This window comes from Aethalodelphis obliquidens, unplaced genomic scaffold, assembly GCF_003676395.1.
Source record: "Aethalodelphis obliquidens isolate GAN/ISIS:26980383/991018 unplaced genomic scaffold, ASM367639v1 scaffold14, whole genome shotgun sequence".
NCBI classification, from domain to species: Eukaryota; Metazoa; Chordata; class Mammalia; order Artiodactyla; family Delphinidae; genus Aethalodelphis; species Aethalodelphis obliquidens.
Genome location: NW_020837958.1, coordinates 27066161 through 27079675, shown reverse-complemented (window position 1 = coordinate 27079675; position 13515 = coordinate 27066161). Strand labels below are relative to the sequence as shown.

At 50.6% G+C, this 13515-nt stretch overlaps 1 protein-coding gene across 2 annotated transcripts in view; it reads right to left on the bottom strand.

The window, feature by feature from the left end:
- The window catches only part of PTPN5 (protein tyrosine phosphatase non-receptor type 5), a 54439-nt gene that overhangs the window by 24922 nt on the left and 16002 nt on the right, over positions 1-13515 (bottom strand). For both annotated transcript variants that reach the window (XM_027115699.1, XM_027115700.1), the window contains exon 2: positions 7172-7252. In XM_027115699.1, coding sequence (XP_026971500.1) covers positions 7172-7196 — 25 coding nt within the window. In that variant the 5' untranslated portion in view covers positions 7197-7252. The remainder of the gene's footprint in view (positions 1-7171; positions 7253-13515) is intronic.

The following is a 13515-nucleotide window of genomic DNA, read 5'->3' as shown; positions in this document are numbered from 1 at the left end:
CTGAAGGTCTGGCCTGGGACTTGATGCCTGGGCCCTTGATGCCTGGGAACGTGCACAGGTGTTTTTGGTTGTTGTTTATACTCCACATCCTGGCAAAATCATCACCATCATTATTAGCTACCATTTATGGAGCACTGCGTAATAAGCATTTCACACACATCAGCTTATTTAAACCTCCCAAAATGTTTGTGAAGATCTTATTATCACCCTCATTTTGCAGTGAAGAATTTGGAGCTCAAAGTGGTCAGACTATTTACCTGAGATCAAGCTGCTGGTCAGCAGCAGAGCTGAGATTGGAACCCAGGTCTCACTGCCCCTCCAGGACCCCAAGACCCAGCTAGATGGGCTCCTGCCTCCATATCTGTCCTGGTGTCTGAGGACAGTTAACCACTACCATCGCTGATCAGTGAGTACCTGGGTTGGTACATTTCTTCTCAATACAGTGGTATCGTTACGGACTACTCTCTAAATTAGGGTTCTCAGCACATCTGGATGGTGTTGTTTGCCTTTCTTTAATTTCTATCCTAAAGTCTCAAAGACAATTCATAGTACCATTGGCCACATAAACACACCTAAATGCATTAAAAGTCCCAAATGAAAACAGAGCCATCGATTAAAGAACTAAAAGTCAACAGCACCTAAGCTGCTGAGCGTTGATGGGCACAAGTGACATCTCAGTAATGATACTGTTTCCAAGTCTGTCTTCTCTACGTTTGTCCATCTGGGCTCCTGCACCTGGTCCCAGACCATTTGAACCAGTACCAGGCACCAGATCAGGGGGCTCTGTGAGAACAAGCATTAGCAGGTGGGGGATAAGGCCCATTCTGAGGTTGACCTGTTCCTTAAGATGCTTTGATAGCTGGTTCCTCAAGACACGAGCCAGGACCCTACTCATCCTTTAGGTCACAGTTTAAAGGCCACTTCTTCCAGGAAGCCTTCCCTGACTGCCCCCCCCAGCCGAACCCGCCCAAGATAACGTAATGTTATTGTTGCACACTTCCATGGTACCCTGTCCTCCTGACAGCAGGGACCAGGTCTCTCCTGCTCTTCACTGTATCATCAGTACCTGGTACAGCGCTGGGCACAAAGTGGATGTTCAATAAACGCTTGCTAAATCAATAACAGGGTCAGGCTGCCTTTTCAATCAGCCCTTGTTGGCTTCTGGCGAAGACCTCATCCATGTCATGGTGGGATGGCTGTGAAAGCTACGGCCTGACTCTCCCTGATGACCGCGGTAGTCACTGCATGATTAGGATAACAAAGATTTCCTCAATACAGGCTTCCCTTTACTTTATAAAAGACCACCCAGGATGGACAGTGGTCTCTTGCTGAGACCTAGACTTTGACTTCCTCAGAGGAGGGTCCATCTGATATCCATGATGGTACAGAGCCTAGGGCTGGGCTGGGGGTAGCCTTCAAAGCACCAGGACTTAAGGTGTGGAGAAGTCAGCTGTTCCTACCAAAGGGGCAATGACCTACTCAGGCCTTCAGTGGCTACTCACAGCCTTGCATAGACCCAGCTGATCATAACACACTTAAATCTCAGGGTGGCGGGGACTGCCATGGCTCCAACCAGCTGCCGGCTGTAGGAGGCCTTTGGGAGCACCTTATTCCCCAAAGCAGTGTGGTCCTTAGATCTGGCCCCTGGGCTCCCTCTCCTCTGGCCATGCCACTCTTCATGGAGCAAAAGGCCCCCAGGGCCCAGGAGGTGTGCCCACGCCCCGCTTTCCAGGCCATGCTCTGGTTACGAGGACTCCAGAACTCTCTGCCCGAATGGCCTGAAGGCTTCATGAATGCACGTACACGCTTCTGAGCAGGGACGTGGCCTTCCCCGGGGGTATATTTAGGTCTGAGGGGTGGCCAAGTGTCAGCTAGCAGGGTGGAGTGTGAACCATACTTGCACGCACAGACTGACGTGCCCCCATGCATTCAGACGAGGGCCCTCCCAGTGCAGGACTGAGCAGGGGGTGGTGCCCCATGAGGGGCCCCAACGGCAGTCTGACCTCGGTCCCTGCAAACATTAGGAGCCGGCCTGCTCATGAACCTGCCCGCTGGAGACGCTGTGAGCAACGTGGTGACGTCATGCCATCACCAGCACCTACTGTCGCCTTATTCACCTCCTTCCCCTGCGCTGTATCCCTGAGGAAGCTGCTGGTCCCAGGCTAGGCCTGCACTGGTGCTGTTCGGGCAGGAGCAGAGGTCCCAGCATCAGCAGGGTTGCCTGCATTCTCGCAAATGTGAACACCTACACACAGAAGGGGAGAGAGTGTGAGTTTGAATGTTTAAATGTGTTTGGGTGACTGTGAGCAAGAAAATGAGGGAGGAAGTGAGCAAGTGAGGGGGAGTGCAAGAGCAAAGGAGGGTGAGCACGTGAAAAAGCGCGTGCGCACGCGAGAGGAGAAACCTGTGTATGCCCGTGCACGGACCTGGAGATACACCGGTGCCCACCACAGTACCCAGGAACTGCGTGCAGTGAGGGAGGGCAGGAATGTGCCTGCTTATCTGCATGTGCAGGAGAAGGGGGCGTCGTTGCAGGAAAGAATGAGACCTAAAGAGGAAACAGAGAACAAGCGTGTCCATCTCTAAGAAGCATCTCTAGCGGAAAGGGGTGGATGACAGGGTGATGGAGTTAAGAGGTCCTGGGTGTGCAAGAGGAAGAAGACTCATAGGTGCGGGAGCTGCACGTGCCCAGGGGACTGCGTGTGGGTATGTGCACATGCATACGTGAGCACGAGGCTGTGACAAGTGACAGCAGACATGAGTGTGTGTGCGCCTGTGTGGAACGCCTCCGGGGGTGCGAGTGAGCGTGCCTGCCCCGGGGGCAGCTGTGGGCTGCCTGCAGGTGTCGGCGATGCCTGAGGATGTTTTCACCCAGAAATCTCAGTCTGGGAGGACTGGATGACGCTGGCTAGGGTCTGGGTGACCGCGGCCCCGGGAGTGTTGGCCATGTCGCCCCCCGCCTGGCAGCTCCTGTGGGAATGAGTGAGTCACCCAGGCATGGCTGGTCCTCACTCTGCCTTGCCTCTTAGTCTCGCCCAGTGGGGAAGACAGCTGGGAGGGGGAGAGATTACCCGAGGGCTGTATTTTTACATCATCATTATGCAACTGCTTGCAGTGTCCATGGGCTCATTCTAAAGGCCCAACGCCCCAGGTCTCTGGGCCGTATGCCTCCATCTCCTTTTATGTCCAAGGTGCAGCTTAGGTTGGTGGTTTTGGCTGACGAACACTGCGGAAGTCTACTCCTAACCAGGTTCCAGGACCACCCTATTTACAATGCCAACCATCCCCCCGCCCCTGGCCACCCAGTCCCGGTCCTTTCCCACCTCCCCCTTTTTGGCTTTAATTTTCTCCACAGCACTTATCACCATCTGCTATACTATATATTTTACTTATTTATTGCCTATCTTTCCCTTAATAGCAAATGCCTATGTCATTTGCCACATTCCAGGCATTGTTCTGAGCTCCATTTAATCCTCCAACAACCGTACATGGTAGTGAATGTTATTCTTGCCATTTTGTAAATGGAAGGCAGAGAGGTTAAGTAGCTTGCCCAGGATCACCCCAACGGTGAATGGTGGAGCTACGCCTGGGTCCAGGATGCCTGCTCTTAACTAGGGCACAATACTGTCCTGTAAGGGTGGGAAATTTTCTCAGGTTGCTTCATTGTTGAAACTCCAGTGCTTACAGAGTGCCCAACACATGGAAGTGGTCAGTGAATACTGAGTAAATGGATGAAGAAATGAGTGAATGAACGTTGCCATGGAGGATGGAATAGAGAGGTAGTTGCCTTCAAAGAGCTCACGGTCCCATGGAGGAAACAGACAAAAAGTTATTTCAGTATCATATGAAGACGGCGTCACGGGTGCCTAGAAGGGCATATAACTTGCCTGGCCCCTGGCAGGCGGGCTTTCCAGAGGAAGGACACAGATAGGGACAGGCACAGTGACATCGCCCAACTCCTCCAAACTCCTCCCTGGGGACAGACATACCTTAGTTCTTCCTGCCTCAGTCCACAGGGTGCCAGAAGATCAGAATGGCTCAATGGCGACAAGGAAGGCAGAATGGGGTAGCGGCCAGGAGCCTGGGCTCTGGAAGGAAACTGCCTGGAGGGACTCCTCACTCTACTGAACACTGGATGAACCCGGACAGACCCTCCAACCTCCCTGGACCTTGGTCCTTTCTTCTATGAGATGGTGATAGCAAATAATACCAACTTCCTAGGGTAGCAGAGAGGATTGCATGAGATATAGGTTGTGATATTCTGATTTATCAGAAATATATAATTCGTCATTCAGATGACCAAAATATATATCTCTCATATATATTTGGTCTTCAGCCACAGCTCCTAACTCACAGCTCCCAAAGTCTTTGGAATTTCCTGAGCTACTAGAGCAGTGGGATCATATTTGGTCTCTTGTCCTTAGTTCCTGAAAATGCTTCAGGGAAGGTGACTTTTGGATCCCACCCAAGGGTGGGGGCTGGTTGCCAGGAGAACCAACCATGTGATTAGAGCACTGGAACTCTCCAGTCCCAGACCCGACCTCCAGGGAGAGGGGCTGGGGGTTGAATCATTCGCCAATGGCCAATGATTTAATCCACGATGTTTATGTAATAAAGCCTCCAGAAACATCCCAAAGGACTGGACCTGGAGAGCTTCCGGGTGAGCGCATGGAGAGGTGGGGAGAGTGGTGCTGGGAGTGGGTACGGGGGCTCGGCGCCCCTTGCCTTGCCCTACGCATCTCTTCCAACTGGATGGTCATCTATATCCTTTAATAGCCTTTTAAAATAAACTGGTAATCTAGTGACTAAAATGTTTCTCTGAGTTTTGTGAGCCTTTCTAGCACATTAACTGAACCTGAGGAGAGGGTTGTGGGAACCTCTGACATATAGCCAGTCGGTCAGAACTGCAGGTAACAACCTGGGCTTGCAACTGGCGTCTGAAGTAGAGGGCAGACTTGTGGGATTGAGCCCTTTACCTGTGGAATCTGATGCTATCTCCTGGGAGACAGTGTCAGAAATGAGCTGAATTCTCAGATAACCTGCTGGTGCTACTGCACCTTTGCATACATGTGAAAGCATTTAGCACAGTGCCTGGCACAAGGTAGGCAATGTGCCAGGTCCAGCGGAGATGACCAGTAATCCTCTTTGATTCTATTCTGGTTGTTGGCTTTTGGGGAGGAATGGGAGAGAAGGTTGGAATTAAACAAATCACGCTTATTACTGTATCCTCTCTGCGGTGGCTTCATCCCATTTTCCAGAAGCAGCTCAAAGCAGGGCAGGGACCTTGTCTGTCATACTCACCACTATATCCCTAGCACCTAGTACAGCACCTGACACATAGTACATGCTCAATAAGCATTTGTTGAATGAATGCTTGTGTGATTACATTTATTTTCCTTGTGAGGATAAATGTTCATACTGTTGCTGTTTCCATTTGCAAATAAAGGACTGCAGGACCAGCGGGTTACATGCCTTGTCCATAAACACACAGCCTGTGTGCAGAACAGCCAGACTCCAAGACCAGACCCCATGCTCTTTCCTCCACACCATGCTACTCTCTGGATTCCTATACACGGTGTCCTATTTTCTGTGGATTTTTTTCTAAACACTGGGGCCATCCCTGGTTGTAGAATCATCTCTGAATTCTATGACTCATATCTGAATCACAGAACTGTTTAATAGCTGAAAGGGACTTGCGCTGTCACCTCGACCTCCCACCCACTGTGGAAATTTCCTCTCCAGTGTCTATCCAGACAATACTTGAATACCTCCAGTGATGGAACACTCATTTTCTCCTGCATTATCAAGTTCAATGACTGGACTATTTTTAGAGTCAGAAAGAAAGTTCTGCATCCCGTGGGCCAACAGGCCTCTTTTAAATTTCTATGTATTGGATTTATGCCCTCTTCATAAGACACACACAGAATGAATATGCCGTCCCCTTCACAAGACAGCCTTTCAGATGTCTGCAGACAGCTCTTACGTCCCTTTGGAGAAGTCTAGTCCTCAAGCTAGCTGTTTTGGGTCCCACAGCGACACTGGTGCAATGGCATCCATCCTAGCCCATCTCAACAGGCCGTCCTAAGTGTTTTGAGCAATGGCACCCCCTACTGGATAAGGTGAGAATTATACTGAAGGGCTCAATGCTCGGTGGGAGGCTGGAGGAACTTCATCCATAGCTGGGGCAACTGCTCATGGGGTGAAAAAACAACCACTTATTTTAAAGAGTCATGGCTTTAGAGTCACACCGAGCTGTTTTCCATGTCTGTCTTAAAGAGCGTCACTGAAGACTCGACACTCTAAGGTTCCTTGCCAATCATGAGGTTTCTGACAAGCTACAGGTTTGAGAGTTCAAAATTAGAATTCAGAATTGGTTATTTCTTAACAAAAAGGTTTGGAAAGGGAGATGTGAGAGTGTGTGTAGTGTTACAGGATTATGGTGATTTTTCTTTTTCTCTTGTCTTTATTTTCTAATGTTTCTACAATGGATATTTGTTATAAGGAGGAAAAAAAAACAATAAAAACTTTTATAAAAGGAAAAAACACAAAAAAGTTTCCCCCACCTTCCTTCCTTCATTCCTTCCAAGGCTGTTAATCATGACTTGGGTATTTGGTCTACAACTGGACGTGCTGCTTCTCCATGGGCAGGAGTGCCTTGGTAATGTTTCTGTGGCGAGAGCAATGGCCCGTGGTTCAAGTGTGGTCAACCAGACTCAAGCAGCACAATCTGACATTCACAGCCAGGCTTCTCCTCAGGGCTGTCAGGGATTTTCTCCACTTCGTCCACCCCACCCTTGGCTCATGCCACGGTCAGGCTGTGTTTCCTAATCTTACCTTTCGAAATCTGCCCAGCACACCACAGGCCAGTGGTCATGTCCTGATCAAGCCTGGACTCCCCAGCTCTTCACCCTTCTCTCCACCCTCCCCGCACACCTTCAGCTGCCTCTTCTTCCCTCCAGATGAGTCTACAGCAGCTCCAAATGATAACAGGTCAGAAAGACATCAGGGATTAGAAAAACAAATCCTCATTGAAACGAAGACCTACAGACCAGCTGAGTCACTCCTCTAAAGCAAATTCACAGCCACCCAGGCTTTCCTCCAGCCCCAGTGCCATCCGGAGCTCTCTTCCTCCATTTGCAGCTTGGGGGGACCTGGTGCTGGGAAGACTCACCCGGCAGCCTCTCGCTGCAGCACATGTCCAGGGCCCCTCCCTCGGAGTCATCAGCAGTGTGGTTCTCTCTCTCTCTCACTCCTGCAGCAGAATGAAAAATGTGAGATGAGGCTGTTGAGCTGGGATCAAGACAAAACCCTGAGCAAAGAGAAAAAGCCTTTCTTTCTTGCACTGTGTCCCTTGGAATAACCCTGCCCCATCAGGGGGACCAGAGGAAAAGACCAACCTACAGAGGGGTCAAGCTGCAGAGGCAGAAGCAGAATTTTACAGGTGTCTTCCAGATGGAATAACCACCAGCAACATCTCTAAAACCACCATCAGCACCATCATCTCTGCCACAGAAGGAGGGCTTACTACGTTCAAAGCACTTTACAAACTTCATCACACTGAATCTTCATCAGGGCCCCATGAATTAGGGACCATTCCACTGGCTCAGAGAAGTCAAGTAACCTGCCTCAGGTCACACAGCTCATTAGGGTAGAGCTGGGTACGAAATTACAGTCTAGGACTCCAGGCTCACACTTTCACTGCTGTGCCATTCTGCCTCCTAGTTCCTGTGGGTTTGAACCATGGGTGAGCAACAGGGATCTGGGTAACATACAGTGTGTGTCCAGCTCCCCACATCTGCACATTCCCTGTGCCTCAGGCAGTAAAAAGTGGTATGCAAAACTCTTCTCTGGAAATAGCTAGAAAAAATAGCTGTATATGTATATGCATTTTCTAAATGTTCTATTTCTTTTTGAACTCAGAAAACCCTCTTTCTAGCTCATCAGGGCACCTTCCAGGACTATGCTGGGGACTAGTTTTTCTCCTTTACCCAGTAAGCTGGGAAAAAGGTTGCTGGAGATTAGTCAGACCCCAGACAGTGTCTGCACTTTGACATATCCTGAGGGTAATTGCGTTGCTCTCAGGGCTTCCCCTGCTTTGGGAATAGCCTGCCGTGCAGGTGTGGGCTCCAGTGGCTCTGCCTGCCCTTCGTGTCTGACCCCTGGCAGTAGCTGACTGATCCAGGGCTGGACAAACCCACTAGGCTGGGCCAATCAGACCCTCTCCTCTGCACTTTTAAAATGCATTCTGGGGCTGAATCACGGTAGCCACAGTGTCCTGGAGAGAAGGTCCAAACACATCTGCTGCCATGGGTCTTGGAGCTACTTCATTCCGGCCCATCTTGAGTCTTGATTGGGCAAAATTTCTGTTAAGGCCATAAGATGCCCCAGTATCCTTCCAATAAATTCCAACATTTTAGCTCAAACCAACAGCATCTGATTTCTGAAATTGGCAACCAGAAGAAACTTTAATACAGCTAGCATAATACTAGCTAGCTAGCATAATACTTGCTATTATTGCTAGCATAATACTTGCTAGCATAATACTTCCAAGAAGTTCAGGAGGTCAGCTGCCTCTCCACCCACTAGTCCTGCAATCCTGCCTCTCGGACTGGTCCTGAGGCTGATTCCAGGCCCAGCTGCAGATCGGAATCAATGAAGGGCAGACAGGCCGGGTTAAGGATGGTGACCATTTTCATTCTGACATCTTCTGCTCTCAATTGGCAATTGTTTTATTTTTTCCTCACTCCTATTGGCAGGGTCTCTGAGAATCCCAAATCCCAGGGCCCAGCTCTCCTATGGAGAGAGGGCTGCTATCTTCAAGGCCCTTTAAATGTCTCCTGAGTCTCTCCACTTTTCTCCCTCTTCACTACCTACATCTTGGCCCAGGGCAGCATCTCTTGCCTAGATTACTGTGGCAGTCTTTTAACTGGTCTCTGGCATCCACTCAGCCTGGCCTCCAAAACATTCTCCATATGGCTCCAATACATACGGCTTCATAGGTTGTGCACTTTACAACCTGTACATCTGGATGAGGCAGGCCTGAGCTAGAACTTTTTCACAACTCAACGTTTATCATATAACTTTCCTTAAAAAAATACTTGAATGGCATCCTATTACACTTGGAACAAAGGCAATGGCAACCTTTGACATGGTTTATCAGATCTTGAATGGTCTAACCCTTGTTCATCCCTCCAACTTTATTTCATGCCCCTTTCCCCGTTAACCTCTGCACTCTAGCTACACTGGGACAGGCTCTTTCCTTCATGATGCCTTTGCACGTGTTTTTCTCCCTGCCTGGAGAGCCCCCCACCCGCTCCAGGAGCTCTACTTCCCAGTACTTTTGTTTTTTTTAAACGTCTTTATTGAAGTATAATTGCTTTACAATGGTGTGTTAGTTTCTGCTTTATAACAAAGTAAATCAGCTATACATATACATCTATCCCCATATCTCCTCCCTCTTGCGTCTCCCTCCCACCCTCCCTATCCCACCCCTCTAGGTGGTCACAAAACATCCAGCTGATCTCCCTGTGCTATACGGCTGCTTCCCACTAGCTATTTTCTTCCCAGTACTTTTTACTCACAGCACTTGACAGAGTTTGAAATTTCATTTTAACTCAGGCCATTATTTGACTAACATTAGATTATAAGCGACAGGAGGGCAGGGACCACCATTTGTTTCATTTACCATTGTATCTTGAAAGCCTCAAATAGTGCCTGGTTCACAGCAGGTGTTCAATAAATAAACAAACACTTGTTGAATAACTGAATGTTGCCCTGACCTTCTTGGAAAAACATCAGGAACCTCAAACATGGCCATCATCTGAGCTGCCTTTGTGAAGGCAGTTTTTTTTGTTTTTTTGCGGTACGCGGGCCTCTCACTGCTGTGGCCTCTCCCGTTGTGGAGCACAGGCTCCGGATGCACAGGCTCAGCGGCCATGGCTCACGGGCCCAGCCGCTCCACGGCATGTGGGATCTTCCCGTACCGGGGCACGAACCCGTGTCCCCTGCATCGGCAGGCGGACTCTCGACCACTGCGCCACCAGGGAAGCCCTGAAGGCAGTCTTTGTGAAGTCACCTGGAACCTTCCTCCACAGCTACTGTCCACAGCAGGCCCAGAATCACACATCGGGAAGGCCTCTCATTTAGCAGAGGAGGAAACGGAGGCACAGAACCGAGGTCTGACTTGTCCCAGGTGATATATCGAGTGGGTGGCCATGTGGATTGGGATGGAGAACACCTACCCCCTACCTCCCGATCTGAAGCTTTTTCTTTATTTATCTTGAAGAGCGCCCCAGCTGGAGGGCAGCCCCAAAGGCCTGGCCCCTAGCTCAGTGCAAAAAGGTAACTGAGGTATCCTGATACCTCTGGAGGGGGACCCATGTGTGACTCACAGCTGCGTTCACACCTTAAGCCTCCCAGGCCCCAAGCCGTGTTCAGAATAGCTCAGCGCTGCATGTGTGCAGCGGACTCTATAAATAAGCTTCCTAGAAAATGACTAATTTCATAATCAGGAAAGCAGAAAGAGTAGCACCTCTCGTCTGTAGAGGAAAATGGAGCTAGAGCCTGCTCTCGGCCCTGCAGTTGAAGGACTCCAGGCAACCTCGCCAAAACCTGCATGTCTAGGCTGTTCAGGGGAGGGTTTTAATTAGATTTCCAAAGAGAAGAGCTCGTCCATTCAGGCTGAATGGAGAAGCCCAGTCTCTGGGAACTGCCCTCCTTCCTCCCTGCCAAGAGCAGAAATAGCTGCTTGCAGTGGATTACTGCAGGCTCCTTCTCTCCTCTTCGCCACTTCTACCAGCCGGGCAACAGGAGCAGAAAACTGGCCTGTGACAACAGGCAGCAACTTGCTGTGCTGGCCCCTCACTGCTGCTCTTAGAACCAGAGAACCCCAGACATAAAGGGACTTGGAGATCACCCTGCCTGTCCTTCCCTCACCGATGGAGAATATCTGGGAGGGAGGAGAAATTTTCCAAAGCCATTGCCCCATTCAACAAGCATTTACTGAGCACCTCCTGTGAGTAAGGCACCAAGGCTATCCTAGGAACACAGTGGTGAACAAGCCAGGCCCTTCCCCCCCGAAGCTCCCAGTCTTCCAAGGGAGACACACAGGCAAACATGATCGTTCCCACACCTGCTTTAATAGGCTGCATGCACGTGATACCTTGGGGAGCTCAGCTTGGCTCGTGGTGAGGGGGCGGAGGGTGGATGTCTTCTGCAAGGGAAGATAGGACCTGGTTCTTAAAGGATGTTTCTAGGTGGATGAGAGGGTCACAAAGGAAAGAACTTCCTTCATAGTGCAAACAGCAAGAGCAAGAGCTGAGCATCTCAGAGGCCTGAGATGTACGGAATATTTGGCATTAACTGGAAGCAGGTTGGTCAGTGGGATGGGGAAGTGATGGAGGCCGGGCACCAGCAGAGGCACCTGAGCAGGAATCCTGTCCTCTTCCAGTTGACCATGGGGCTTCCTCTGAACCAAGATGTGCCACAGGCTCCCCCACCCCTGGGCTGAGGAGGTCTGTCATAGAAGGGCGATCAGTGGCATGTGTTCGAGGAATAAACATTAGGCCCAGCTGGTGGCATCTGATCTGCTCCCAATCTACTCCTTTTTTGAAACTGGGGTGAAATTCACATAACCTAAAACTCACCATTTTAACCATTTTAAAACATACAATACATTCACAACGCCGTGCAACCACCACCATTATCTAGTTCCAGAAGAGTTTCATCACCCCGAAAGGAAACCCTGTACCCATTAAGAAGTCACTCCCCTCCCTCAGCCTCTGGCAACCACTAATCTGCTTCCTGTCTCTCATAGATTTGCCTATTCTGCATATTTCATATAAATGGAATCATACAAAAGGAGCCTTTTGGGTCTGGCTCCGTTCACTTAGCATAACATTTTCTAGGTTCATCCCAGTTGTAGCACGTATCAGTACTTAATTCTTTTTAATGACTGGAAAATATTCTACTCCATGGATGAACTATACTTCATCCATTCATCAGCTGATGGACACCTGGGTTGATTCCCACCTTTTGGCTACTGTGAGTAGTACTGCTATGAACCAAACTTCTCTTTTAAACTCTGCTCCTAACATGCTTACGACTTTGGGCAGTCCTCTCTCACCCTGGGCCCCTGAGGCCTCATCTGTAAAGTCAGGTGGTAAGATCCTCCTTGAAGCTTGAACGTCGTCACCGTCATTTGTCCATTCGTGTGTGAAGGTAATGTGTACCTGGCTGGGTACTGGAGACCTGGCCTGCACCAGCCCACCTACCTTCCTGGAGCTCATGGCTGGTGGGGGAGACAGGACAGCTAACGCTGTGGCCTGGGAGAAGCGTGCTAACAGAGGCCTGTCGGGGACGGGCTGGGAGCACCTCACCTCTGCCTGGGCGGTGGAATGGTGGATGGGTGGGTGCTGTCAGGGGGCACCCCGGAGTGGATGCCAGCTTTGCCCAGGTCGTATGCAGAGAAATAGCTGACAGGTTTGGGGAGGGGGGCAGAGGAGCTTGCGCTCTCTTCCCAGGTGGGTGAGGGGTGAGGAGGAACTGGGATGCTGAAGCCAGATTCCTGGGTGGGAGGCTGAGCCCCCAGGAACCTCCTGACCCAATCCCAGGCAGACATGCCCTCTACCTTGGGCTTCATGCTCCTGGGGCTCCCGGGGCCCTCTAGACACCCCGAACTGTCAACTCAGAGCCTCTGCCACCCTCCTGAGGCTCCGATCCCACCAGACATCCCTATTCTCTGAATTCAAACCTGTCCACTCCCACTTCTAGGCCTTTGTTTGTGCTGTTACCTCAGCCTGATGTTTCCTTTCCTCCTCCTGCCAAATCTTACTCATTTGCAGTGTTACCTCTTCCACGAAGCACCCCCTGATCTTCCGGGAAGAATCACGCTCTCCCATCCCTGGGCCACGCCCCGCACCCCTGGCTCACACTCTTCTCTGCCTCTGACTTTGTTCTGCTGCTTAGTTAGCTGTCTGTGCACCTGTCTCCCCCACCAGGCAGCCAGTGACGTAGGAGCATCCCCACCCCCTCAGCCACCCCCTGCATCCCAGGTGTTCAGGGCCCAAGCCTGTTGATGTACATGTTAAAGGTCAAATGGAGGGCAGTGGCAGGGTCTCAGGGTTAATGGTTTTGGGGTTCTGGGAGGGCAGAATCTAGCCAGGAGCTTCCCAACCTCGAGAAGATGGCCAGACCATGGCCGGAAAGAGACGCATAATGCCATCCAGATTTTCATCAGCACGTTCCGTGTAGAGGGGCAGAGGACATTCTGGCTTCATGGAAAACCAGCTGACCACCTCACGCAAATGAGTCACACGTCCCAAAGCAGGCAGGTGGAGAGGCCTCGCCCGTCCTCCCTGGGGCGGCGGCAGGGAAGCACACACACGCTTGCTCACTGCGCTCACTCATCATCATCCCTACGGTGTCTGGATGGGGAAAGGCACCATCTGGGGCCAGGGCAGGAAGCCTTCTCAGCACAAAGCACATGGGAGATGTGAATGGAGGAGAGAGGCCAGC